The sequence below is a fragment of the Ranitomeya imitator genome, chromosome 3 (genome assembly GCF_032444005.1).
Source record: "Ranitomeya imitator isolate aRanImi1 chromosome 3, aRanImi1.pri, whole genome shotgun sequence".
In the NCBI taxonomy this organism is placed as follows: Eukaryota; Metazoa; Chordata; class Amphibia; order Anura; family Dendrobatidae; genus Ranitomeya; species Ranitomeya imitator.
In genome coordinates this window covers 2,406,291-2,433,030 of record NC_091284.1, presented here as the reverse complement: position 1 = coordinate 2,433,030, position 26,740 = coordinate 2,406,291, and the positions used below count along the sequence as shown (strand labels likewise).

Sequence of the window (26,740 nt, the reverse complement as noted above, 5' to 3'; positions counted from 1 at the left end):
ACTGCAGACAGGATCTTATCATGTATCTCTGTATACAGGGAGCTCCCCCTAGTGGTGACTGCAGACAGGATCTTATCATGTATCTCTGTATACAGGGATCTCCCTCTAGTGGTGACTGCAGACAGGATCTTATCATGTATCTCTGTATACAGGGAGCTCCCCCTAGTGGTGGCTGCAGACAGGATCTTATCATGTATCTCTGTATACAGGGAGCTCCCCCTAGTGGTGGCTGCAGACAGGATCTTATCATGTATCTCTGTATACAGGGAGCTCCCCCTAGTGGTGGCTGCAGACAGGATCTTATCATGTATCTCTGTACACAGGGAGCTCCCCCTAGTGGTGGCTGCAGACAGGATCTTATCATGTATCTCTGTATACAGGGAGCTCCCCCTAGTGGTGGCTGCAGACAGGATCTTATCATGTATCTCTGTACACAGGGAGCTCCCCCTAGTGGTGGCTGCAGACAGGATCTTATCATGTATCTCTGTATACAGGGATCTCCCCCTAGTGGTGACTGCAGACAGGATCTTATCATGTATCTCTGTATACAGGGATCTCCCTCTAGTGGTGACTGCAGACAGGATCTTATCATGTATCTCTGTATACAGGGAGCTCCCCCTAGTGGTGACTGCAGACAGGATCTTATCATGTATCTCTGTATACAGGGATCTCCCTCTAGTGGTGACTGCAGACAGGATCTTATCATGTATCTCTGTATACAGGGAGCTCCCCCTAGTGGTGACTGCAGACAGGATCTTATCATGTATCTCTGTATACAGGGATCTCCCTCTAGTGGTGACTGCAGACAGGATCTTATCATGTATCTCTGTATACAGGGAGCTCCCCCTAGTGGTGGCTGCAGACAGGATCTTATCATGTATTCCTGTATACAGGGAGCTCCCCCTAGTGGTGGCTGCAGACAGGATCTTATCATGTATCTCTGTATACAGGGAGCTCCCCCTAGTGGTGGCTGCAGACAGGATATTATCATGTATCTCTGTACACAGGGAGCTCCCCCTAGTGGTGGCTGCAGGCGGGATCCTTCCGTTATCTGTGCTGCTAGTTGCTGGATATCTGGAGGAGACGGTTTTTGAGTAGAGATTCTTCCTCTTGCTCCTCACATTGTTTTCTGTCTTATCTCCTGTAAGATGTGGCTGCCGTGTCTTGCGGACGAGATTTTTTAATGTCTTCGTGCAGAGAAGTAATGGAGAAGTGGATCCAGCTCCTCGGACAGATTGGGTCAGGTTGCTGTGGCCGGCTCCGAGTGTGAGTGCCTGCGGACCGTAGTGTTGCTGTGTCACTGCTGGACATGGCGGTAATGTCTGCTCCTCTCCGCAGCCTCATCCTGATGTCTCTCTACAATGTGTCCATCCATCGGGAAGGTCTGGTGTGGATGAGTCGGACCCTGGGACTTGTGCCTCAGCTGCAGCAGCTCCTGACCGGTGAGCCGTCGTCCTGCCCATGTCCTGCCCGCGTCTGCCCTTCTGGTATCTGGCCACTGCCTCTGCTCTGGAAAGGGTTAATCCAGCATTCCTAGGCTCTGGTCTTCACGTTCCCTCATCATGGAGCAGGCGGAGATAATAAAACTATTAATCTCTCTATATAGCGCTAACATATTCCGCAGCGCTTTACACACATTATTATCGCTGTCCCCGTTGGGGCTCACAATCTAGAATCCCTATCAGTATGTCTTTGGAATGTGGGAGGAAACCGGAGAACCCGGAGGAAACCCACGCAAACACGGAGAGGACATACAAACTCCGTGCAGATGTCGTCACTGGTGGGAACGGGGGTGACACACAACATCGAGGACGTGAATCGTAGGACTCCTTGAGGCTGCGTGGCCTCCATTACTTGTGATACAATGTCTTCTCAGCGGAGGACTCTGGTACAATGTATTTTTTTTTTTTTTCTTTGGATGTAACTCCTCCCATTTGGCACAGGTGATTTTAATTAGCAGGAGACTGCACAGTGCAGGGTCCAGCCCATTCTGCTCTTACTGAAGAGCTTAATGGAGGTGAGTTTCATTGCTCCTTACATTTGGTGTTGACGCTGTGTTGCGGCCATTGTTGCTGTGGTTTTGTGCCTGTGGGGCGGTGCGGCCTGGAATCATGGGTGCTGTGAGACACCAGGCCGCCTGCTCTGCCAGTGCATTGCCGCTGCGGTGATGGTTAGCACATGCCACATCTCCTTTAAGGTGATAGAAGTTAGGACCTAGTGAGAGGTTTGCCATGACATGGCCGCAGCTTACAGTCTGATCAGATTGTTACAGTAAGAACCTCATGGTCAGTTATATATATTTTAGCCTAGTGGCCTTAGACAATGTTTGTTTGTGGAGGTGCTGTCCATTTGATTCATTCTCAGTGTAGGACTCGGGCACGATGTGTTCTCAGCTGAGGACTCGAGCATGACACGCTCTCAGCGTAGGACCTGGGCTCTACGCGTTCTTCTCAGGTGGGACTCGGGAATGATGCATTCTCAGGGGGGACTCGGGCATGACGCGTTCTCAGGGGGTACTCGGGCATGACACGTTCTCAGCGTAGGACTTGGGCTCTACGCGTTCTTCTCAGGGGGACTCAGGCATGACGTGTTCTCATGGGGGACTCGAGCATGACACGCTCTCAGCGTAGGACTTGGGCTCTACGCGTTCTTCTCAGGTGGGACTCGGGAATGATGCATTCTCAGGGGGGACTCGGGCATGACGCGTTCTCAGGGGGGACTCGGGCATGACACGTTCTCAGCGTAGGACTTGGGCTCTACGCGTTCTTCTCAGGGGGGACTCAGGCATGACGTGTTCTCATGGGGGACTCGAGCATGACACGTTCTCAGCATAGGACTTGGGCTCTACGCGTTCTTCTCAGGGGGGACTCGGGCATGACACGTTCTCAGCGTAGGACTTGGGCTGTACGCGTTCTTCTCAGATGGGACTTGGGAATGATGCATTCTCAGGGGGGACTTGAGAATGATGCAGTCTCAGGGGGGACTCGAGCATGACACAATCTCAGCGTAGGACTTGGGCACTACGCGTTCTTCTCAGGGGGGACTCGGGCACGATGTGTTCTCAGCTGAGGACTCGAGCATGACACGCTCTCAGCGTAGGACTTGGGCTCTAAGCGTTCTTCTCAGATGAGACTCGGGAATGATGCATTCTCAGGGGGGACTCGGGCATGACGCGTTCTCAGGTGGGACTCGGGAATGATGCAGTCTCAGGGGGACTCGAGCATGACACAATCTCAGCGTAGGACTTGGGCACTACGCGTTCTTCTCAGGGGGGACTCGGGCACGATGTGTTCTCAGCTGAGGACTCGAGCATGACGCGTTCTCAGGGGGGACTCGGGCATGACACGTTCTCAGCGTAGGACTTGGGCTCTACGCGTTCTTCTCAGGGGGGACTCAGGCATGACGTGTTCTCATGGGGGACTCGAGCATGACATGCTCTCAGCGTAGGACTTGGGCTCTACGCGTTCTTCTCAGGTGGGACTCGGGAATGATGCATTCTCAGGGGGGACTCGGGCATGACGCGTTCTCAGGGGGGACTCAGGCATGACGTGTTCTCATGGGGGACTCGAGCATTACACGCTCTCAGCGTAGGACTTGGGCTCTACGCGTTCTTCTCAGGTGGGACTCGGGAATGATGCAGTCTCAGGGGGGACTCGAGCATGCCACAATCTCAGTGTAGGACTTGGGCACTACGCGTTCTTCTCAGGGGGGACTCGGGCACGATGTGTTCTCAGCTGAGGACTCGAGCATGACACAATCTCAGCGTAGGACTTGGGCTCTACGCGTTCTTCTCAGATGGGACTCGGGGATGATGCATTCTCAGGGGGGACTCGGGCATGACGCGTTCTCAGGGGGGACTCGGGCATGACACGTTCTCAGCGTAGGACTTGGGCTCTACGCGTTCTTCTCAGGGGGGACTCAGGCATGACGTGTTCTCATGGGGGACTCGAGCATGACATGCTCTCAGCGTAGTACTTGGGCTCTACGCGTTCTTCTCAGGTGGGACTCGGGATTGATGCATTCTCAGGGGGGACTCGGGCATGACACGTTCTCAGGGGGGACTCGAGCATTACACGCTCTCAGCGTAGGACTTGGGCTCTACGCGTTCTTCTCAGGTGGGACTCGGGAATGATGCAGTCTCAGGGGGGACTCGAGCATGACACAATCTCAGTGTAGGACTTGGGCACTACGCGTTCTTCTCAGGGGGGACTCGGGCACGATGTGTTCTCAGCTGAGGACTCGACCATGACACGCTCTCAACGTAGGACTTGGGCTCTACGCTTTCTTCTCAGGTGGGACTCGGGAATGATGCATTCTCAGGGGGGACTCGGGCATGACGCGTTCTCAGGGGGGACTCGGGCATGACACGTTCTCAGCGTAGGACTTGGGCTCTACGCGTTCTTCTCAGGGGGGACTCAGGCATGACGTGTTCTCATGGGGGACTCGAGCATGACATGCTCTCAGCGTAGGACTTGGGCTCTACGCGTTCTTCTCAGGTGGGACTCGGGAATGATGCATTCTCAGGGGGTACTCGGGCATGACGCGTTCTCAGGGGGGATTCAGGCATGACGTGTTCTCATGGGGGACTCGAGCATGACACGCTCTCAGAGTAGGACTTGGGCTCTACGCGTTCTTCTCAGGTGGGACTCGGGAATGATGCAGTCTCAGGGGGGACTCGAGCATGACACAATATCAGTGTAGGACTTGGGCACTACGCGTTCTTCTCAGGGGGGACTCGGGCACGATGTGTTCTCAGCTGAGGACTCGAGCATGACACGCTCTCAGCGTAGGACTTGGGCTCTACGCGTTCTTCTCAGGTGGGACTCGGGAATGATGCATTCTCAGGGGGACTCGGGCATGACGCGTTCTCAGGGGGGACTCGGGCATGACACGTTCTCAGCGTAGGACTTGGGCTCTACGCGTTCTTCTCAGGGGGGACTCGGGAATGATGCATTCTCAGGGGGGACTCGGGCATGACGCGTTCTCAGGGGGGACTCAAGCATAACATCTTAGCGTAGGACTTGGGCTCTACGCGTTCTTCTCAGGTGGGATTCGGGAATGATGTAGTCTCATGGGGGACTCGAGCATGACACAATCTCAGCGTAGGACTTGGGCACTACGCGTTCTTCTCAGGGGGGACTCGGACATGACGCATTCTTCTCAGGAGGGACTTGGGCATGATGGGTTCGTAGGGGAGACTCGGGCATGATGTGTTCTCAGTGGGGACTCGGGCATGATGCGTTCTCAGCGTAGGACTTGAGCATTACGCGTTCTTCTCATGGGGGACTCGGGCATGACACGTTCTTCTCATGGGGGACTCGGGCATGACGCGTTCTTCTCAGGGGGGACTCGGGTATGATGTATTCTAAGGATGGGACTCAGGCATGATGTGTTCTCAGGGGGGACTCGGGCATGACGCGTTCTCAGGGGGACTCGGGCAGGACACGATCTCAGCGTAGGACTTGGGCACTACGCGTTCTTCTCAGGGGGGACTCGGGCATGACGCGTTCTTAGGAAGGACTTGGGCATGACGTGTTCTCAGGGGGGACTCGGGCATGATGCATTCTCAGCGTAGGACTTGGGCTCTACGCGTTCTTCTCAGGTGGGACTCGGGAATGATGCAGTCTCAGGGGGGACTCGAGCATGACACAATCTCAGCGTAGGACTTGGGCACTACGCGTTCTTCTCAGGGGGGACTCGGGCATGACGCGTTCTTCTCAGGAGGGACTTGGGCATGATGCGTTCTCAGGGGAGACTCGGGCATGATGTGTTCTCAGTGGGGACTCGGGCATGATGCGTTCTCAGCGTAGGACTTGAGCATTACGAATTCTTCTCAAGGGGGACTCGGGCATGACGCGTTCTCAGGGGGACTCGGGCAGGACACGATCTCAGCGTAGGACTTGGGCACTACGCGTTCTTCTCAGGGGGGACTCTGGCATGATGCATTCTCAGGGGGGGACTCAGGCATGACGCGTTCCCAGGGGGACTTGGGCATGATGCGTTCTCGGGGGGACTCGGGCATGATGCATTCTCGGGGGGGGGGGGGACTCGGGCATGACGCGTTCTCAGGGGGCATGATGCGTTCTTATGGGGGGACTCGGGCACGACGTGTTCTCGGGGGGACTCGGGCACAACCTGTTCCCAAGGGGGACTCGGGCACAACGTGTTCTCTGGGGGGACTTGGGCACGACGCGTTCTCGGTGAGACTCGAGCATGTCATGTTCTCAGCAGAGGACTCGAGTGGAGTGGGGATCAGAAGAGATTAGAAAACATGCCGTATATACACGAGTATAAGCTGACCCCCCCTAATTTTGCCACAAAAAACTGGGAAAACTTACGGTAATTACTCGAGTATAAGCCTAGGGTGGAAAATGCAGCAGCTATCGGTAAATTTCAAAAATAAAAATAGATACCAATAAAAGTAAAATTAATTGAGACATCAGTAGGTTGTGTTTTTGAATATCCATATTGAATCAGGAGCCCCATATAATGCTCCATACTGTTCATGATGGCTCCATAAGATGCTCCATAATAAAATGTGCCCCATATAATGCTGGACAAAGGTTAATAATGGCCCCATAAGATGCTCCATAGAGACATTTGCCCCATACAGTAATAATAATAATAATAATTTTTATTTATATAGCGCCAACATATTCCGCAGCACTTTACAATTAAGCGGGGACATGTACAGACAATAAATTCAGTATAAGTTAAAGGGAACCTGTCACCCCGTTTTTTGAGATTGAGCTATAAATACTGTTAAATAGGGCCTGCGCTGTGTGTTCCTATAGTGTATGTAGTGTACCCCGATTCCCCATGTATGCTGAGAAATAACTTACCAAAGTCGCCGTTTTCGCCTGTCAATCAGGCTGGTCAGGTCGGGAGGGCGTGGTGACATCGCTGGTTCTTCCTCAGCTTTACGTTGGTGGCGTAGTGGCGTAGTGGTGAAGACACAGCGCGCGATCTGCGCTGTAATCCCTTGCATCGGTGGGGGCGGCCATCTTCCTGGGGCCGCGCGTGCGCAGATGGAGTGCTCTGCTGCACGGGGCTTCAGGAAAATGGCCGCGGGCAGCCGCGCGTGCGCATTAGAGATCGCGGCGGCCATTTTCCCAAAGCCGAGTTTGCATCTCGGCTTTGGGAAAATGGCCGCCGCGATCTCTAATGCGCACGCGCGGCTGCCCGCGGCCATTTTCCTGAAGCCCCGTGCAGCAGAGCACTCCATCTGCGCACGCGCGGCCCCAGGAAGATGGCCGCCCCCACCGATGCAAGGGATTACAGCGCAGATCGCGCGCTGTGTCTTCACCACTACACCACTACGCCACCAACGTAAAGCTGAGGAAGAACCAGCGATGTCACCACGCCCTCCCGACCTGACCAGCCTGATTGACAGGCGAAAACGGCGACTTTGGTAAGTTATTTCTCAGCATACATAGGGAATCGGGGTACACTACATACACTATAGGAACACACAGCGCAGGCCCTATTTAACAGTATTTATAGCTCAATCTCAAAAAACGGGGTGACAGGTTCCCTTTAAGACAATTTAAACAGTGACATTAGGGGTGAGGTCCCTGCTCGCAAGCTTACAATCTACAAGGAAATGGGGGGACACAATAGGTGAAAAGTGCTCGTTATTTAGGTCTGGCAATTATAATAAATAGGGATTTTCATATAAAGCTGCATGATCCGGTCATCAGCCCGTGTGTTTAAGTGCAATAGTCAAGCATCAAGTGCAGTTATCATGTGCATGGAGGGTGTGGAGACAGATGAATAGTAGGGGGCAGATTCAGAGTAATATTTGGAAGGAGGGAACAGGACAAAGTTAGTTCACTGAGTAGTTGATTTGGTAGGCTTGTTTGAAGAGATGGGTTTTTAAAGCGCGCTTGAATAGGTCGGGGCTAGGTATCAGTCTGATCGTCTGGGGAAGTGCATTCCAGAGAGCTGGTGCAGCACGAGAGAAGTCTTGGAGACGGAGGTGCGAGGTTCGGATTATGGGGGATGTTAGTCTTAGGTCATTTGTAGAACGGAGGGCACGTGTAGGGCGATAGACGGAGATGAGAGAGGAGAAATAAGGCGGTGCAGAACTGTGGAGAGCTTTGTGGGTGAGAGAGATGAGTTTATACTGGATGCTGTAGTGAATGAGTAGCCAGTGTAATGACTGGCACAAGATGGAGGCATCGGTGAAGCGGCTGGACAGAAATATGACCCTGGCTGCCGCATTCAAGATGGATTGGAGAGGAGAAAGTTTGGAAAGAGGGAGACCGATCAGGAGAGAGTTGCAGTAGTCCAGACGGGAATGAATAAGAGCGACAGTAAGAGTCTTAGCAGTTTCAAAGGTGAGAAAAGGTCGGATTCTGGAGATGTTTTTAAGATGCAGGTGACAGGAGCGAGTGAGTGATCGGATATAGGGAGTAAAGGAAAGTTTGGTGTCGAATATGACCCCAAGACAGCGGGCATGCTGCTTAGGAGTTATAGTTGAACCCTCCAGGGTAATTTCGATGTTGGGTAGAGTGAGGTTAGTAGAGGGGAGAAACACAAGTAGTTCAGTTTTGGAGAGATTTAGTTTCAGATAGAGGGAGGACATGATGTTAGAGACAGCAGACAGACAATCCTTGGTATTTTGAATTAGGGTAGGGGTGATGTCGGGGGAAGAAGTGTATAATTGGGTGTCGTCAGCATAGAGATGGTACTGGAACCCAAATCTGCTGATTGTTTGTCCAATAGGGGCAGTGTATAGAGAGAAGAGGAGGGGGCCCAGGACTGAGCCCTGCGGAACCCCGATAGTAAGGGGACGAGGAGAGGAAGAGGAGCCGGCAAAAGATACAGTGAAGGAGCGGTCAGAGAGGTAGGAGGAGAACCAGGAGAGGGCTGTGTCCTTGAGGCCTATGGAGCGGAGCATAGTGAGAAGGAGCTGGTGATCCACAGTGTCAAATGCGGCAGAGAGATCCAGGAGAATCAGCAGAGAGCAATGACCTTTGGATTTAGCTGTTATTAGATCATTAGAGACTTTAGTGAGGGCAGTTTCAGTGGAGTGTAAAGAGCGGAAACCAGATTGTAAGGGGTCGAGAAGAGAGTTATCCGAGAGATAGCGGATTAGACGGGAGTGGACTAAGCGTTCCAGGAGTTTAGAGATGAAGGAAAGGTTAGAGACAGGTCTGTAGTTAGCCGTGCAGTCCTGGTCCAGGGATGGCTTTTTAAGTAAAGGGGTAATGATGGCATGTTTAAATGAGGAGGGAAAGATACCTGAAGAAAGAGAGAGGTTAAATATTTTAGTCAGGTGAGTGGTGACCACTGGTGAGAGAGACTGCAGAGGTGAAGGAATGGGGTCACTAGTGCAGGTTGTAGGCCGAGCAGAAGCGAGGAGCTTGGAAACTTCTTCTTCTGAAACAGGCTCAAAGATGTCTAATGAGCTTGAGGTGCGGCAGGGAAGGGGATCCAGGCACTGAGGAGATTGGGCTGAGATATCCTGATGGATGTGGTTGATTTTTTTCTAGGAAATAAGTGGCCAGATCCTCACCGCTGAGGTTGGAGATGGGGGCCTGTACTTTAGGTTTCAGGAGGGAGTTTAAGGTTTCAAAAAGTCGTTTTGGGTTGTTGGATAGTGAGGTGATGAGGGTGGTGAAGTAGGGTTGTTTGGCATGAACTTATAGTGGATGAAGTCTTCTGCTAAGAGAGATTTTCTCCACTGCCGCTCTGCACACCTTGAGTAACGCTGAAGAAAGCGTGTTTGCATAGTGTGCCAGGGCTGCCGTTGTCTGTGTCGGGTCTTTCTGCGTGTAGAAGGTGCTGCTTCATCCAGGGCATTCTTCAGTGTAATATTGAAGTGTGACAATGCTAAGTCTGGACAGGAGAGGGAGGAGATGGGGGCTAGAGATGTGTGGAGGTTGTCCATAAGCTGCTGGGTATTAATGGTACGTGTATTCCGATAAGTGTGGTAAGTGGAGGTGTCCCGGGTGGGGAGACAATTCTTGACAGAGAAGGAAAGGAGGTTGTGGTCCGAGAGCGGGAGAGTGGAGTTAGTAAAGTCATGCAGCGATCCGGGACGGGAGAAAACCAGAGTATTCCCGTCCTCATGCGTAGGAGAATTAGTAAACTGTGAGAGGTTGAATGAAGAAGTTAGAGAGAGAAGATGAGAGGCAGATTGGGAGAGGGGATCATTGATGGGGATGTTAAAGTCTCCCATGATGAGGGTGGGGATGTCACAGGATAGAAAGTGAGTAAGCCAGGTGGCAAAGTGGTCTAGAAACAGGTGGGAGGAGCCTGGAGGGCGATAAACAACCACCACCCGCAAGGGGAAGGGCTTAAAGAGTCTGACGGCGTGGACTTCAAAGGAAGGAAATGTATGTGAGGGAACCGGGAGGATGACCTGGAAAGCACATTGTGATGAAAGGAGCAAACCAACACCTTCACCCTGTCTGTTCTCAGGTCTGGTGGTATATGAAAATTTCAGCCCACCAAACGAGAGAGCGGCAGCGGTGGTGGTGTCTGAGTGCTGGATCCAGGTTTCTGTAATAGCCAGAAGGTTCAGGGAATTAGAGAGGAAAAGATTGTTAATGTAAGGTAGTTTGTTACACACAGACCGTGCATTCCAGAGAGCACAGTGGAAAGCAATAGGAGAAGGCATGCACTGAATGTTAATAAGATTAGCAGGGTTTCTATATATAGCTGGAGGAGAGTAATGTATGCTGGTGGAGGGAGGTCCAGGGTTTGGGGAGATGTCACCTGCAACTAGTAGAAGGAGAAAAAACAGAAACAGCAGGTGGTGGGATGATTTGTATGAACGTTTTGAGTGCTGCATGGCGGTAATGGCTGGTTTGGAGTGGGTAAGAAATGTCAGTAGAACCTCAGAGTTCAACATGGGAGAGGGGGGAAGGGAGGGGTGGATATAGAGAGAGTGCCCAGAATGTGTTAAAGGGCGGGCGAGTTGTGAGAAAGCAGAAGTAAAAACAAATAAGAAGCAGATTGATCTGATCAACGCATTAAGGAACTACGACTGACCAAGAAGCATGATTGTTTGGAAAACTTATGCACTTTACCTGTCTCCTGCCCTGTCCAACTGCCATTGTCTAACTGCCAAGCACTTTAAACTGTCGCACTTAAAATCTGTTGCACACGTGACCCCGCACGCGTCCTATCCCAGCCAGACTAAATATATAAGAAATGGAGTGACTGCTAGCATCAGGAGCCAAATGGTCCCAATCAGCAATCAACCAATTAGCATAAGGCTAGAGCAGGCATTACTATGGAGGGTAAACAACCAATGCTGGACAAAGCCATAAAGCAGTGGGAAAGAAGAAGAAAGAAAAAAATAGCTTTAACACTTTAAATCAGAAACCAAAAACTGAAAAAAAAAGCAACACAGGAGCGATGGATAAAATACCCTGAGCAAAGCTTGCTAGATATGAATCTGTTCACAATTGCAGTCAGCACACAAATGGATGGATGGATAAAATACCTGTGTGAAGAAGAGAAAAGAGGAACATCAGCTTCAATGCCATTGTCTAACTGCCAAGCGCTTGATCCTGTTGCATACAGTACTGCATAAAGGTTAATAATGGCCCCATAAGATGCTCCATAGAGATATTTGCCCCATATAATGCTGCACAAATGCTGATTATGGCCCCATAAGATGCTCCATAGAGATATTTGCCCCATATAATGCTGCACAAATGCTGATTATGGCCCCATAAGATGCTCCATAGAGATATTTGCCCCATATAATGCTGCACAAATGCTGATTATGGCCCCATAAGATTCTCCATAGAGATATTTGCTGTTATGATCTGGTGGTTAGAACAAATAGTGGACCTGGTAGTTAGAGCTCCAGGAAAGACCTGATAGTACATTAATACAGGACAAGCTCTGGGAAGTGGAACCTCTGCTGACCGCAATCCCTAATCCTATCACGCACACTAGAAATAGCCATGGAGCGCTCCTATCATGACCTAGGCGCCTCGTCACAGCCTCAGAACTAGCTAGCCCTAGAGATAGGAAAAATAAGCCTACCTTGCCTCAGAGAAAATTCCCCAAAGGAAAAGGCAGCCCCCCACATATATTGACTGTGAGTAAGATGAAATCACAAACACAGAGATGAAATAGATTTAGCAAAGAGAGGCCCGACTTACTAAACAGACAGAAGATAGGAAAGGTCACTTTGCGGTCAGCACAAAACCCTCAAAAAGCCACACAGAGTGCAGGGAAAAATACCTTCCGCACCGACTAACGGAGCGGAGGTGCCCCTCTGCGTCCCACAGCTTCCAGCAAGCAAGGCAAAACTCACATAAACATGCTGGACAGAAAAAATAGCAAACAAGAAAAAAGCAAAGCGAAACTTAGCTTCTGCTGGAGGAAACAGGCAACCAGAAAGATCCAGGAGCGAACTAGACCAATGCTACAACATTGACAGCTGGCATCGGGCAAAGATCCAAGTGGAGTTAAATAGAGCAGCCCACTAACGAATTAGCCTCATCACCTGTGGAAGGAAACTCAGAAACACCCACAGGCACCAGAGAAAGTCCATGGACAGAACCAGCCGAAGTACCATTCATGACCACAGGAGGGAGCCCGAAAACAGAATTCACAACAGTACCCCCCCTTGAGGAGGGGTCACCGAACCCTCACCAGAGCCCCCAGGCCGACCAGGATGAGCCAAATGAAAGGCACGAACCAGATCGGCCGCATGAACATCAGAGGCAAAAACCCAGGAATTATCCTCCTGACCATAACCCTTCCACTTGACCAAGTACTGGAGTTTCCGTCTCGAAATACGAGAATCCAAAATCTTCTCCACCACATACTCCAACTCCCCCTCAACCAACACCGGAGCAGGAGGGTCAACGGATGGAACCACAGGCGCCACATATCTCCGCAATAACGACCTATGGAACACATTATGGATGGCAAAAGAATCTGGAAGGGCCAAACGAAATGACACAGGATTGATAACCTCAGAAATCCTATACGGACCAATGAAACGAGGCTTAAACTTAGGAGAGGAAACCTTCATAGGAACATAACGAGACGACAACCAAACTAAATCCCCAACACGAAGTCGGGGACCCACACAGCGCCGGCGGTTAGCGAAACGTTGAGCCTTCTCCTGGGACAATGTCAAATTGTCCACCACATGAGTCCAAATCTGCTGCAACCTATTCACCACAGCATCTACACCAGGACAGTCCGAAGACTCAACCTGCCCTGAAGAGAAACGAGGATGGAAACCAGAATTGCAGAAAAACGGCGAAACCAAAGTAGCCGAGCTGGCCCGATTTATTAAGGGCGAACTCAGCCAAAGGCAGAAAGGACACCCAGTCATCCTGATCAGCAGAAACAAAGCATCTCAGATACGTTTCAAACGTCTGATTAGTACGTTCGGTTTGGCCATTTGTCTGAGGATGGAAAGCCGAGGAAAAAGACAAATCAATGCCCATCCTAGCACAAAAGGATCGCCAAAACCTCGAAACAAACTGAGAACCTCTGTCCAAAACGATGTTCTCCGGGATGCCATGTAAACGAACCACATGCTGGAAAAACAATGGCACCAAATCAGAGGAGGAAGGCAATTTAGACAAGGGTACCAAATGGACCATCTTAGAAAAGCGATCACAAACCACCCAAATGACCGACATCTTTTGAGAGACGGGGAGATCCGAAATAAAATCCATAGAAATATGCGTCCAGGGCCTCTTCGGGACCGGCAAGGGCAAAAGCAACCCACTGGCACGAGAACAGCAGGGCTTAGCCCGAGCACAAGTCCCACAGGACTGCACAAAAGAACGCACATCCCGTGACAAAGAAGGCCACCAAAAGGATCTAGCCACCAAATCTCTGGTACCAAAGATTCCAGGATGCCCAGCCAACACCGAACAATGAAGCTCAGAGATAACTCTGCTAGTCCATTTATCAGGGACAAACAGTTTCTCTGCTGGACAACGGTCAGGTCTATAAGCCTGACATTTTTGCAGCACCCGCCGCAAATCAGGGGAGATGGCAGACAAAATTATCCCCTCTTTGAGAATACCTGCCGGCTCAGAAACACCCGGAGAGTCAGGCACAAAACTCCTTGACAGGGCATCAGCCTTCACATTCTTAGAGCCCGGAATGTACGAAACCACAAAATCAAAACGGGAGAAAAATAACGCCCATCGATCCTGTCTCTGATTCAACCGTTTGGCAGACTCAAGATAAGTCAAATTTTTGTGATCTGTCAAGACCACCACGCGATGCTTGGCTCCTTCAAGCCAATTACGCCACTCCTCGAATGCCCACTTCATGGCCAACAATTCTCGATTACCAACATCATAATTGCGCTCAGCAGGCGAAAACCTTCTAGAAAAGAAAGCACATGGCTTCATTCCCGAGCCATCAGAACTTCTCTGCGACAAAACAGCCCCTGCTCCAATCTCAGAGGCATCAACCTCAACCTGAAACGGGAGCGAAACATGTGGCTGGCACAACACAGGGGCAGAAGAAAAACGACGCTTCAATTCCTGAAAAGAATCCACGGCCGCAGAAGACCAATTGACCACATCAGCACCCTTCTTGGTCAAATCAGTCAACGGTTTAGCAACACTAGAAAAATTAGCGATGAAGCGACGATAAAAATTAGCAAAGCCCAGGAACTTTTGCAGGCTCTTCACAGATGTCGGCTGAGACCAATCATGAATGGCCTGGACTTTAACAGGGTCCATCTCGACGGTAGAAGGGGAAAAAATGAACCCCAAAAATGAAACCTTCTGAACTCCAAAGAGACACTTTGACCCCTTCACAAACAAGGAATTAGCACGAAGGACCTGGAACACCATTCTGACCTGCTTCACATGAGACTCCCAATCATCCGAAAAGACCAAAATATCATCCAAATACACAATCAGGAATTTATCCAGGTACTCTCGGAAGATGTCATGCATAAAGGACTGAAATACTGATGGAGTATTGGAAAGCCCGAATGGCATCACCAGGTACTCAAAATGGCCCTCGGGCGTATTAAATGCTGTTTTCCATTCATCGCCCCGTTTAATACGCACAAGATTATACGCCCCTCGATGGTCAATCTTGGTAAACCAACTAGCCCCTTTAATACGAGCAAACAAGTCGGACAGCAACGGCAAAGGATACTGAAATTTGACAGTAATTTTATTAAGAAGGCGGTAATCAATACAAGGTCTCAAAGAACCATCCTTCTTGGCCACAAAAAAGAACCCTGCTCCTAACGGTGATGATGACGGGCGAATATGGCCTTTCTCCAAGGATTCCTTTATATAACTCCACATAGCGGCGTGCTCTGGCACAGATAAATTGAACAATCGGCCCTTAGGAAACTTACTACCAGGAATCAAATTAATTGCACAATCGCAATCCCTATGAGGAGGTAGGGCACTGGCTTTGGGCTCATCAAATACATCCCGATAATCCGACAAAAACTCTGGAACTTCAGAAGGAGTGGAAGACGAAATAGACAAAAATGGAACATCACCATGTACCCCCTGGCAACCCCAGCTGGACACAGACATAGATTTCCAGTCCAATACTGGATTATGAACCTGTAGCCATGGCAACCCCAAAACGACCACATCATGCAGATTATGCAACACCAGGAAGCGGATATCCTCCTGATGTGCAGGAGCCATGCACATGGTCAATTGGGTCCAGTACTGAGGCTTATTCTTGGCCAAAGGCGTAGCATCAATTCCTCTCAATGGAATAGGATGCTGCAAGAGCTCCAAGAAAAAACCACAGCGCCTAGCATACTCCAAGTCCATCAAATTCAGGGCGGCGCCTGAATCCACAAATGCCATAACAGAGTAGGAAGACAAAGAACAAATCAGAGTAACGGACAATAGAAATTTCGACTGTACCGTACCAATGGTGGCAGACCTAGCGAACCGCTTAGTGCGCTTAGGACAATCGGAGATAGCATGAGTGGAATCACCACAGTAAAAACACAGCCCATTCCGACGTCTGTGTTCCTGCCGTTCAGCTCTGGTCAAAGTCCTATCACATTGCATAGGCTCGGGCCCATGCTCAGGTAGTACCGCCAAATGGTGCAGTTTTACGCTCACGCAAGCGCCGATCGATCTGAATGGCCAAGGACATAGACTCATTCAGACCAGCAGGCATAGGAAATCCCACCATGACATGTCAGAGAGACCCTTTCTGAAAATTGCTGCCAGGGCACATTCATTCCACTGAGTGAGTACAGACCACTTCCTAAACTTCTGACAATATATTTCTACCTCATCCTGACCCTGACACAGAGCCAGCAAGATTTTCTCTGCCTGATCCACTGAATTAGGTTCGTCATAAAGCAATCCGAGCGCCAGGAAAAACGCATCCACATCACGCAATGCCGGATCTCCTGGCGCAAGGGAAAATGCCCAGTCTTGAGGGTCACCACGTAACAAAGAAATAATGATCCTTACTTGTTGAACAGGATCACCTGAGGAGCGAGGTTTCAAAGCTAGAAACAATTTACAATTATTTTTGAAATTCAAGAACTTAGATCTATCACCAAAAAATAAATCTGGAATTGGAATCCTAGGCTCTGACATCGGATTCTGAACCACAAAATCTTGAATATAATAATCCAGGAAGGATATAATGGAACTAGAGAGAGTACAAAGGAGGGCAACAAAATTAATAAAGGGGATGGGAGAACTACAATACCCAGATAGATTAGCGAAATTAGGATTATTTAGTCTAGAAAAAAGACGACTGAGGGGCGATCTAATAACCATGTATAAGTATATAAGGGGACAATACAAATATCTCGCTGAGGATCTGTTTATACCAAGGAAGGTGACGGGCACAAGGGGGCATTCTTTGCGTCTGGATGAGAGAAGGTTTTTCCACCAACATAGAAGAGGATTCTTTACTGTTAGGGCAGTGAGAATCTGGAATTGCTTGCCTGAGGAGGTGGTGATGGCGAACTCAGTCGAGGGGTTCAAGAGAGGCCTGGATGTCTTCCTGGAGCAGAACAATATTGTATCATACAATTCGGTTCTGTAGAATGACGTAGATCTGGGGATTTATTATGATGGAATATAGGCTGAACTGGATGGACAAATGTCTTTTTTCGGCCTTACTAACTATGTTACTATGTTGAATGTTTTGTACCCTTGTAGTGAGATTATCCATCCAAGAGGACAGACCTTGAATGTCCATGTCTACACCTGTGTTCTGAACCACCCAGAGGTAAAGGGGAAAAGTGAAACAGAACACGCTGCAAAGGAAAAAAAATGGTCTCAGAACTTCTCTTATCCCTCTATTGAGATGCATCAATACTTTTTGGCCAGCTGTACTGTTATGATCTGGTGGTTAGAACAAATAGTGGACCTGGTAGTTAGAGCTCCAGGAAAGACCTGATAGTACATTAATACAGGACAAGCTCTGGGAAGTGGAACCTCTGCTGACCGCAATCCCTAATCCTATCACGCACACTAGAAATAGCCGTGGAGCGCTCCTATCATGACCTAGGCGCCTTGTCACAGCCTCAGAACTAGCTAGCCCTAGAGATAGGAAAAATAAGCCTACCTTGCCTCAGAGAAAATTCCCCAAAGGAAAAGGCAGCCCCCCACATATATTGACTGTGAGTAAGATGAAATCACAAATACAGAGATGAAATAGATTTAGCAAAGAGAGGCCCAACTTACTAAACAGACAGAAGATAGGAAAGGTCACTTTGCAGTCAGCACAAAACCCTCAAAAAGCCACACAGAGAGTGCAGGGAAAAATACCTTCCGCACCGACTAACGGAGCGGAGGTGCCCCTCTGCGTCCCAGAGCTTCCAGCAAGCAAGGCAAAACTCACATAAACATGCTGGACAGAAAAAATAGCAAACAAGAAAAACGCAAAGCGAAACTTAGCTTCTGCTGGAGGAAACAGGTAACCAGAAAGATCCAGGAGCGAACTAGACCAATGCTACAACATTGACAGCTGGCATCGGGCAAAGATCCAAGTGAGGTTAAATAGAGCAGCCCACTAACGAATTAGCCTCGTCACCTGTGGAAGGAAACTCAAAAACACCCACAGGCACCAGAGAAAGTCCATGGACAGAACCAGCCGAAGTACCATTCATGACCACAGGAGGGAGCCCGAAAACAGAATTCACAACAATTTGCCCCATATAATTCTGCACAAATGCTGATTATGGCCCCATAAGATGCTCCATAGAGATATTTGCCTGATATAATGCTGCACAAATGCTGATTATGGCCCCATAAGATGCTCCATAGAGATATTTGCCCCATATAATGCTGCACAAATGCTGATTATGGCCCCATAAGATGCTCCATAGAGATATTTGCCCCATATAATGCTGCACAAATGTTGATTATGGCCCCATAAGATGCTCCATAGAGATATTTGCCCCATATAATGCCCCACAAATGCTGATTATGGCCCCATAAGATGCTCCATAGAGACATTTGCCCCATATAATGCTGCACAAATGTTGATTATGGCCCCATAAGATGCTCCATAGAGATATTTGCCCCATATAATGCTCCACAAATGTTGATTATGGCCCCATAAGATGCTCCATAGAGATATTTGCCCCATATAATGCTGCACAAATGCTGATTATGGCCCCATAAGATGCTCCATAGAGATATTTGCCCCATATAATGCCCCACAAATGCTGATTATGGCCCCATAAGATGCTCCATAGAGATATTTGCCCCTCATAATGCTGCACAAATGCTGATTATGGCCCCATAAGATGCTCCATAGAGATATTTGCCCCATATAATGGGACCATAATCAGCAATTGTGGGGCATTATATGGGGCAAATATCTCTATGGAGCATCTTATAGGACCATAATCAGCATTTGTGGGGCATTATATGGGGCAAATATCTCTATGGAGCATCTTATGGGGCCATAATCAGCATTTGTGGGGCATTATATGGGGCAAATATCTCTATGGAGCATCTTATGGGACCATAATCAGCATTTGTGGGGCATAAGATGCTCCATAGAGATATTTGCCCCATATAATGCCCCACAAATGCTGATTATGGCCCCATAAGATGCTCCATAGAGATATTTGCCCCATATAATGCCCCACAAATGCTGATTATGGCCCCATAAGATGCTCCATAGAGATATTTGCCCCATATAATGCCCCACAAATGCTGATTATGGTCCTATAAGATGCTCCATAGAGATATTTGCCCCATATAATGCCCCACAAATGCTGATTATGGTCCCATAAGATGCTCCATAGAGATATTTGCCCCATATAATGCCCCACAAATGCTGATTATGGCCCCATAAGATGCTCCATAGAGATATTTGCCTGATATAATGCTGCACAAATGCTGATTATGGCCCCATAAGATGCTCCATAGAGACATTTGCCCCATATAATGCTGCACAAATGTTGATTATGGCCCCATAAGATGCTCCATAGAGATATTTGCCCCATATAATGCTCCACAAATGTTGATTATGGCCCCATAAGATGCTCCATAGAGATATTTGCCCCATATAATGCTGCACAAATGCTGATTATGGCCCCATAAGATGCTCCATAGAGATATTTGCCCCATATAATGCCCCACAAATGCTGATTATGGCCCCATAAGATGCTCCATAGAGATATTTGCCCCTCATAATGCTGCACAAATGCTGATTATGGCCCCATAAGATGCTCCATAGAGATATTTGCCCCATATAATGCTCCACAAATGTTGATTATGGCCCCATAAGATGCTCCATAGAGATATTTGCCCCATATAATGCTGCACAAATGCTGATTATGGCCCCATAAGATGCTCCATAGAGATATTTGCCCCTTATAATGCTCCACAAATGTTGATTATGGCCCCATAAGATGCTCCATAGAGATATTTGCCCCATATAATGCTGCACAAATGCTGATTATGGCCCCATAAGATGCTCCATAGAGATATTTGCCCCATATAATGCTCCACAAATGCTGATTATGGCCCCATAAGATGCTCCATAGAGATATTTGCCCCATATAATGCTCCACAAATGTTGATTATGGCCCCATAAGATGCTCCATAGAGATATTTGCCCCATATAATGCTGCACAAATGCTGATTATGGCCCCATAAGATGCTCCATAGAGATATTTGCCCCATATAATGCCCCACAAATGCTGATTATGGCCCCATAAGATGCTCCATAGAGATATTTGCCCCATATAATGCCCCACAAATGCTGATTATGGTCCCATAAGATGCTCCATAGAGATATTTGCCCCATATAATGCCCCACAAATGCTGATTATGGCCCCATAAGATGCTCCATAGAGATATTTGCCCCATATAATGCCCCACAAATGCTGATTATGGCCCCATAAGATGCTCCATAGAGATATTTGCCCCATATAATGCCCCACAAATGCTGATTATGGTCCCATAAGATGCTCCATAGAGATATTTGCCCCATATAATGCCCCACAAATGCTGATTATGGCCCCATAAGATGCTCCATAGAGATATTTGCCCCATATAATGCTGCACAAATGTTGATTATGGCCCCATAAGATGCTCCATAGAGATATTTACCCCATATAATGCTCCACAAATGTTGATTATGGCCCCATAAGATGCTCCATAGAGATATTTGCCCCATATAGTGCTGCACAAATGTTGATTATGGCCCCATAAGATGCTCCATAGAGATATTTGCCCCATATAATGCCCCACAAATGCTGATTATGGCCCCATAAGATGCTCCATAGAGATATTTGCCCCATATATTGCTGCACAAATGCTGATTATGGTCCCATAAGATGCTCCATAGAGATATTTGCCCCATATAATGCCCCACAAATGCTGATTATGGCCCCATAAGATGCTCCATAGAGATATTTGCCCCATATAATGCTGCATAAATGCTGATTATGGCCCCATAAGATGCTCCATAGAGATATTTACCCCATATAATGCTGCACAAATGTTGATTATGGCCCCATAAGATGCTCCATAGAGATATTTGCCCCATATAATGCCCCACAAATGCTGATTATGGCCCCATAAGATGCTCCATAGAGATATTTGCCCCATATAATGCCCCACAAATGCTGATTATGGCCCCATAAGATGCTCCATAGAGATATTTGCCCCATATATTGCTGCACAAATGCTGATTATGGTCCCATAAGATGCTCCATAGAGATATTTGCCCCATATAATGCCCCACAAATGCTGATTATGGCCCCATAAGATGCTCCATAGAGATATTTGCCCCATATAATGCTGCATAAATGCTGATTATGGCCCCATAAGATGCTCCATAGAGATATTTACCCCATATAATGCTGCACAAATGCTGATTATGGCCCTATAAGATGCTCCATAGAGATATTTGCCCCATATAATGCCCCACAAATGCTGATTATGGCCCCATAAGATGCTCCATAGAGATATTTGCCCCTTATAATGCTGCACAAATGTTGATTATGGCCCCATAAGATGCTCCATAGAGATATTTGCCCCATATAATGCTCCACAAATGCTGATTATGGCCCCATAAGATGCTCCATAGAGATATTTGCCCCATATAATGCTCCACAAATTCTGATTATGGCCCCATAAGATGCTCCATAGAGATATTTGCCCCATATAATGCTCCACAAATGCTGATTATGGCCCCATAAGATGCTCCATAGAGATATTTGCCCCATATTATGCTGCACAAATGCTGATTATGGCCCCATAAGATGCTCCATAGAGATATTTGCCTCATATAATGCTCCACAAATGTTGATTATGGCCCCATAAGATGCTCCATAGAGATATTTGCCCCATATAATGCTCCACAAATGCTGATTATGGCCCCATAAGATGCTCCATAGAGATATTTGCCCCATATAATGCTGCACAAATGCTGATTATGGCCCCTCAAGTTGCTCCATAGAGATATTTGCCCCATATTATGCTGCACAAATGCTGATTATGGCCCCATAAGATGCTCCATAGAGATATTTGCCTCATATAATGCTCCACAAATGTTGATTATGGCCCCATAAGATGCTCCATAGAGATATTTGCCTCATATGCTCTTGCTGCGATTAAAAAAAAATCACATACCTCTCGTCGCTTCGGGTGCTGACAGCTTCTTCCAGCGTTGAGCGGTCACCATTACCGCTCATTACAGTAATGAATATGCGGCTCCACCCCTATGGGAGTGGTCGGGTCCATATTCATTACTGTAATGAGCGGTACCATGTGACCGCTCAATGCTGGAAGAAGCTGTCAGCGCCCGGAGAACCAGGGACCTGCAGGGACCACGCCTGGAGCAGGTGGGTATGTGACAGCTCTGCTCCCCCTCCCCCACCGACCCCTGGGACAATGACTCGAGTATAAGCCGAGAGGGGCACGTTCAGCCTAAAAAAATGGGCTGAAAATCTCGGCTTATACTCAAGTATATACGGTATATGATTCCGGATGTCTGGGCCTGGCAGTGTGTAGTTCTGTGGCCAGAGGTCATCCTTGGGTGGCCAATATGTGGACTAGGAGACTAGTTTTAGATCAGAGTCCTCCCAATGATCAGCCCTTCGATCAATGTCCTGCCTTTATAGTGCCTTGAGTCATTCTCGTCTGACCACTCCTCTTCTAGGCCGTTATATGATCTAGGAGACGCCAGTACAGGCCTTTGTCCTCAGCTTTTCCTAACTCCTGGCTCTGCCATAAGATGCAGTCATGTACAGCTCTGGCAAAACTTGGGAGACCACTGCACCGTTGTATCTAAATCACCTTCTCTCCATGTCTGGCAGCCATTCCATATTCCAGTGTCAGTTGAATTCCCACCACAGGACGCCTCATTCTACTTACTGAGCTTCTGATTAGTGATCACCTGAACCAAATCTTATTTAACGATGGAAAGTATAAAAACCCTGCTGTGGTGATCACAATCCTCCTGCAATAGGACAAGCTGGATGGCAAAACAAGTGCTAGGAATATCCCAAAAGTATTAGGAATGAAAAAATAACTTAACCATACTGAAGGAGATGATAAGAAAAGTCTTGAGTGAGGAAAAGAAGGGCTCAATTCTGGCTTTACTAGCAGAGGGACACAGTGAGCGTCATGTTGCCTCCATCCTTAACATTTCTAAGACAGCAGTCCATTACAACAAGGTCAAGCAGCAGACATTGGGGACAACAAGGTCAAGCAGCAGACATTGGGGACAACAAGGTCAAGCAGCAGACATTGGGGACAACAAAGCTACAGACCGGCAGAGGTTGAAAACGACTCTCCACTGACCGGGATGACCGTCATCTTATTCGACTCAGCAACCACAGGATGACATCAAGTGACCTACAAAAGGAATGACAAATGGCAGCTGGGGTGAAGTGCACGGCAAGAACAGTTCGTAACAGGCTCCTAGAGGCAGGACTCAAGTCATGTAATGCTAGAAAAAAGCCTTTCATCAATGAGAAGCTAAGGAGAGCCAGGCTGAAGACTGCCCAAGACCATAAGGATTGGAGCATAGAGGACTGGAGTAAGGTAATCTGCTCTGATGAGTCTAATTTTCAGCTTTGCCCAACACCTGGTCGTCTAATGGTTAGACGGAGACCTGGAGAGGTGTACAAGCCACAGTGTCTGCACCCACGGTGAAATATGGTGGAGGATCGGTGATGGACTGGGGATGCTTCAACAAGGCTGGAATTGGGCAGGTTAATCTTTGCAAAGGACGTATGAATCAAGCCGCTTATTTCCTGGAAAAACAGTGGATTCCTTCTGCTCAGGCAATGTTCCCCAACTCTGAGGACTGGTTTTTCCAGCAGGACAATGCGCCATGCCACACAGTTAGGTCAATCAAGGTGTGGATGAAGGACCACCACATCACATCCCTGTCATGGCCGCCCAATCTCCAGACCTGAACCCACTGAAAACCTCTGGAATGTAATCAGGAGGATGATGGATGGTCACAAGCCATCAAATAAGAACTGCTGATATTATTGTACCAGGAGCTGCATAAGGTCACCCAGGAGTCGTGTGAGAGACTGGTGGAAAGCTGCCAAGACGCAGGAAAGCTGGGATTAATAATCATGGTTATTCCACACAATATTGATTTCTGAACTCTTCCTGAGGTAAAACATTAGTATTGTGGTTTCTAAATAATTATGAACTTGTTTTTTTTTTTTGCATTATTTGAGGTCTGCAAGCACTGGGTTTTTTGTTTTTTTGTTATTTTGACCATTTCTCATTTTCAGAAAATAAATACAAAATGTATTGCTTGGAACTTCGGAGACATGTGGTCAGTAGTTTAGAGAATAAAAGAACAATTTACATTTTACTCAAAAATATAAAGAGAAAAATCAGACAAACTGAACATTGTGCCTTGGTCTCTTCTTTTGCCAGAGCTGCAGCTCCCACATTCCATGGACTCTGGGGACATCTGAGCCTGTTCTGCTGCATGTGATCAGAGGCGTTATCACCACCACTCCTCCTCCTCCTCCTCCTCAAGGCTCTACAATTTTTAGGTTAATTGCCTTCTAAGATGAAGTTAATGCATAGGGAAATTCTTACCTGTCTCTTCATCCTAGATCCTGATAATGAAGTGTGTCTGCACGCTCTGCGCCTCATCCAGTCCTTGGTTCTAGAGCCGGATGTCCTGCACATGTTATGGGAAGATGTCCATCAGTGCCTGCCGCATATCACAGAGCTGTCCCATGCATCCAACGCAGAGCTGCAGAAAATGGCTGTGGAGTTACTGGAGGAACTGAGGGGTCTGATGGTGGAGGGTTAATGTGTCCGCCATGTCATCTCCTGGTTACAGGCGAATGAAGTCACTGTGAAGTTATATGTATGGAATGTGGGTTCCACGGTTATGTCATGTTCCTTGGCCTTCATGTCTTGCCATATATCAGATGTTGTGATGTCACGTTTCTCAGCTGTGATGTCACCACCAGATGAGGTCATGTTCCTTGGCCTTCATGTCTTGCCATATATCATATGTTGTGATGTCACGTTTCTCAGCTGTGATGTCACCACCAGATGAGGCCATGTTCCTTGGCCTTCATGTCTTGCCATATATCAGATGTTGTGATGTCACGTTTCTCAGCTGTGATGTCACCACCAGATGAGGTTATGTTCCTTGGCCTTCATGTCTTGCCATATATCATATGTTGTGATGTCACGTTTCTCAGCTGTGATGTCACCACCAGATGAGGCCATGTTCCTTGGCCTTCATGTCTTGCCATATATCAGATGTTGTGATGTCACGTTTCTCAGCTGTGATGTCACCACCAGATGAGGTCATGTTCCTTGGCTTTGATATTAGTACCATATAGCATTCATATGTTGTAATGTCACGTTTCTCAGCTGTGATGTCACCACCAGATGAGGTCATGTTCCTTGGCCTTCATGTCTTGCCATATATCATATGTTGTAATGTCACGTTTCTCAGCTGTGATGTCACCACCAGATGAGGTCATGTTCCTTGGCCTTCATGTCTTGCCATATATCAGATGTTATGATGCCACGTTTCTCAGCTGTGATGTCACCACCAGATGAGGTCATGTTCCTTGGCCTTCATGTCTTGCCATATATCAGATGTTATGATGCCACGTTTCTCAGCTGTGATGTCACCACCAGATGAGGTCATGTTCCTTGGCCTTCATGTCTTGCCATATATCATATGTTGTGATGTCACGTTTCTCAGCTGTGATGTCACCACCAGATGAGGTCATGTTCCTTGGCCTTCATGTCTTGCCATATATCATATGTTGTAATGTCACGTTTCTCAGCTGTGATGTCACCACCAGATGAGGTCATGTTCCTTGGCCTTCATGTCTTGCCATATATCAGATGTTATGATGCCACGTTTCTCAGCTGTGATGTCACCACCAGATGAGGTCATGTTCCTTGGCCTTCATGTCTTGCCATATATCAGATGTTATGATGCCACGTTTCTCAGCTGTGATGTCACCACCAGATGAGGTCATGTTCCTTGGCCTTCATGTCTTGCCATATATCATATGTTGTGATGTCACGTTTCTCAGCTGTGATGTCACCACCAGATGAGGTCATGTTCCTTGGCCTTCATGTCTTGCCATATATCAGATGTTGTGATGTCACGTTTCTCAGCTGTGATGTCACCACCAGATGAGGTCATGTTCCTTGGCCTTCATGTCTTGCCATATATCAGATGTTATGATGCCACGTTTCTCAGCTGTGATGTTATGAATGAAATCTGCTGTACTGTGATGTCCTTACAATATGATGTCATTTTTCAGTTGTGATGTCATGACTTTATTAGGCCACGTCCTTCATTCATAATGTCACTGCTCTACAGTGTCATGTTTCTAGCATGTTATTGTTTCTACCTTTGGGAAGTTCCAGTTTTACTGTGAGACATCTGTTTCTTTTGTTCTGTTTTTTTTGTGGGAAATTAAATGATTTCCTTTGTTCTGTAGATAATCATAATAATGAAAAAATCATAGAAAATTACCAATACCATGACTGGCAAAGTAAGGAGTACACCTTCACCCCAAACCGCAGGCCAAACATACCCTGGAGACACGGAGGTCAGTGGGTGCCCGTCTGTCTGTAGAGAGATCGCATGGACCAGGGCTCATACCACTGAACACTACTCAGATTAGGGTGAGGGTAAAGGTACCGTCACACTAAGCGACGCTGCAGCGATACCGACAACGATCCGGATCGCTGCAGCGTCGCTGTTTGGTCGCTGGAGAGCTGTCACACAGACCGCTCTCCAGCGACCAACGATGCCGGTAACCAGGGTAAACATCGGGTTA

General features: G+C 47.9%; 1 protein-coding gene across 1 annotated transcript in view; it reads left to right on the top strand.

The window, feature by feature from the left end:
• HSF2BP (heat shock transcription factor 2 binding protein) overlaps positions 1–26,397 on the top strand; it is a 159,643-nt gene extending 133,246 nt beyond the window's left edge. The window contains exons 6-8 of the mRNA XM_069760382.1: positions 1,149–1,266; positions 1,339–1,442; positions 24,527–26,397. Of these exons, the coding sequence (XP_069616483.1) occupies positions 1,149–1,266; positions 1,339–1,442; positions 24,527–24,729 (425 nt within the window). The 3' untranslated portion in view covers positions 24,730–26,397. The remainder of the gene's footprint in view (positions 1–1,148; positions 1,267–1,338; positions 1,443–24,526) is intronic.
• The last annotated feature ends 343 nt before the right edge of the window (positions 26,398–26,740 follow it).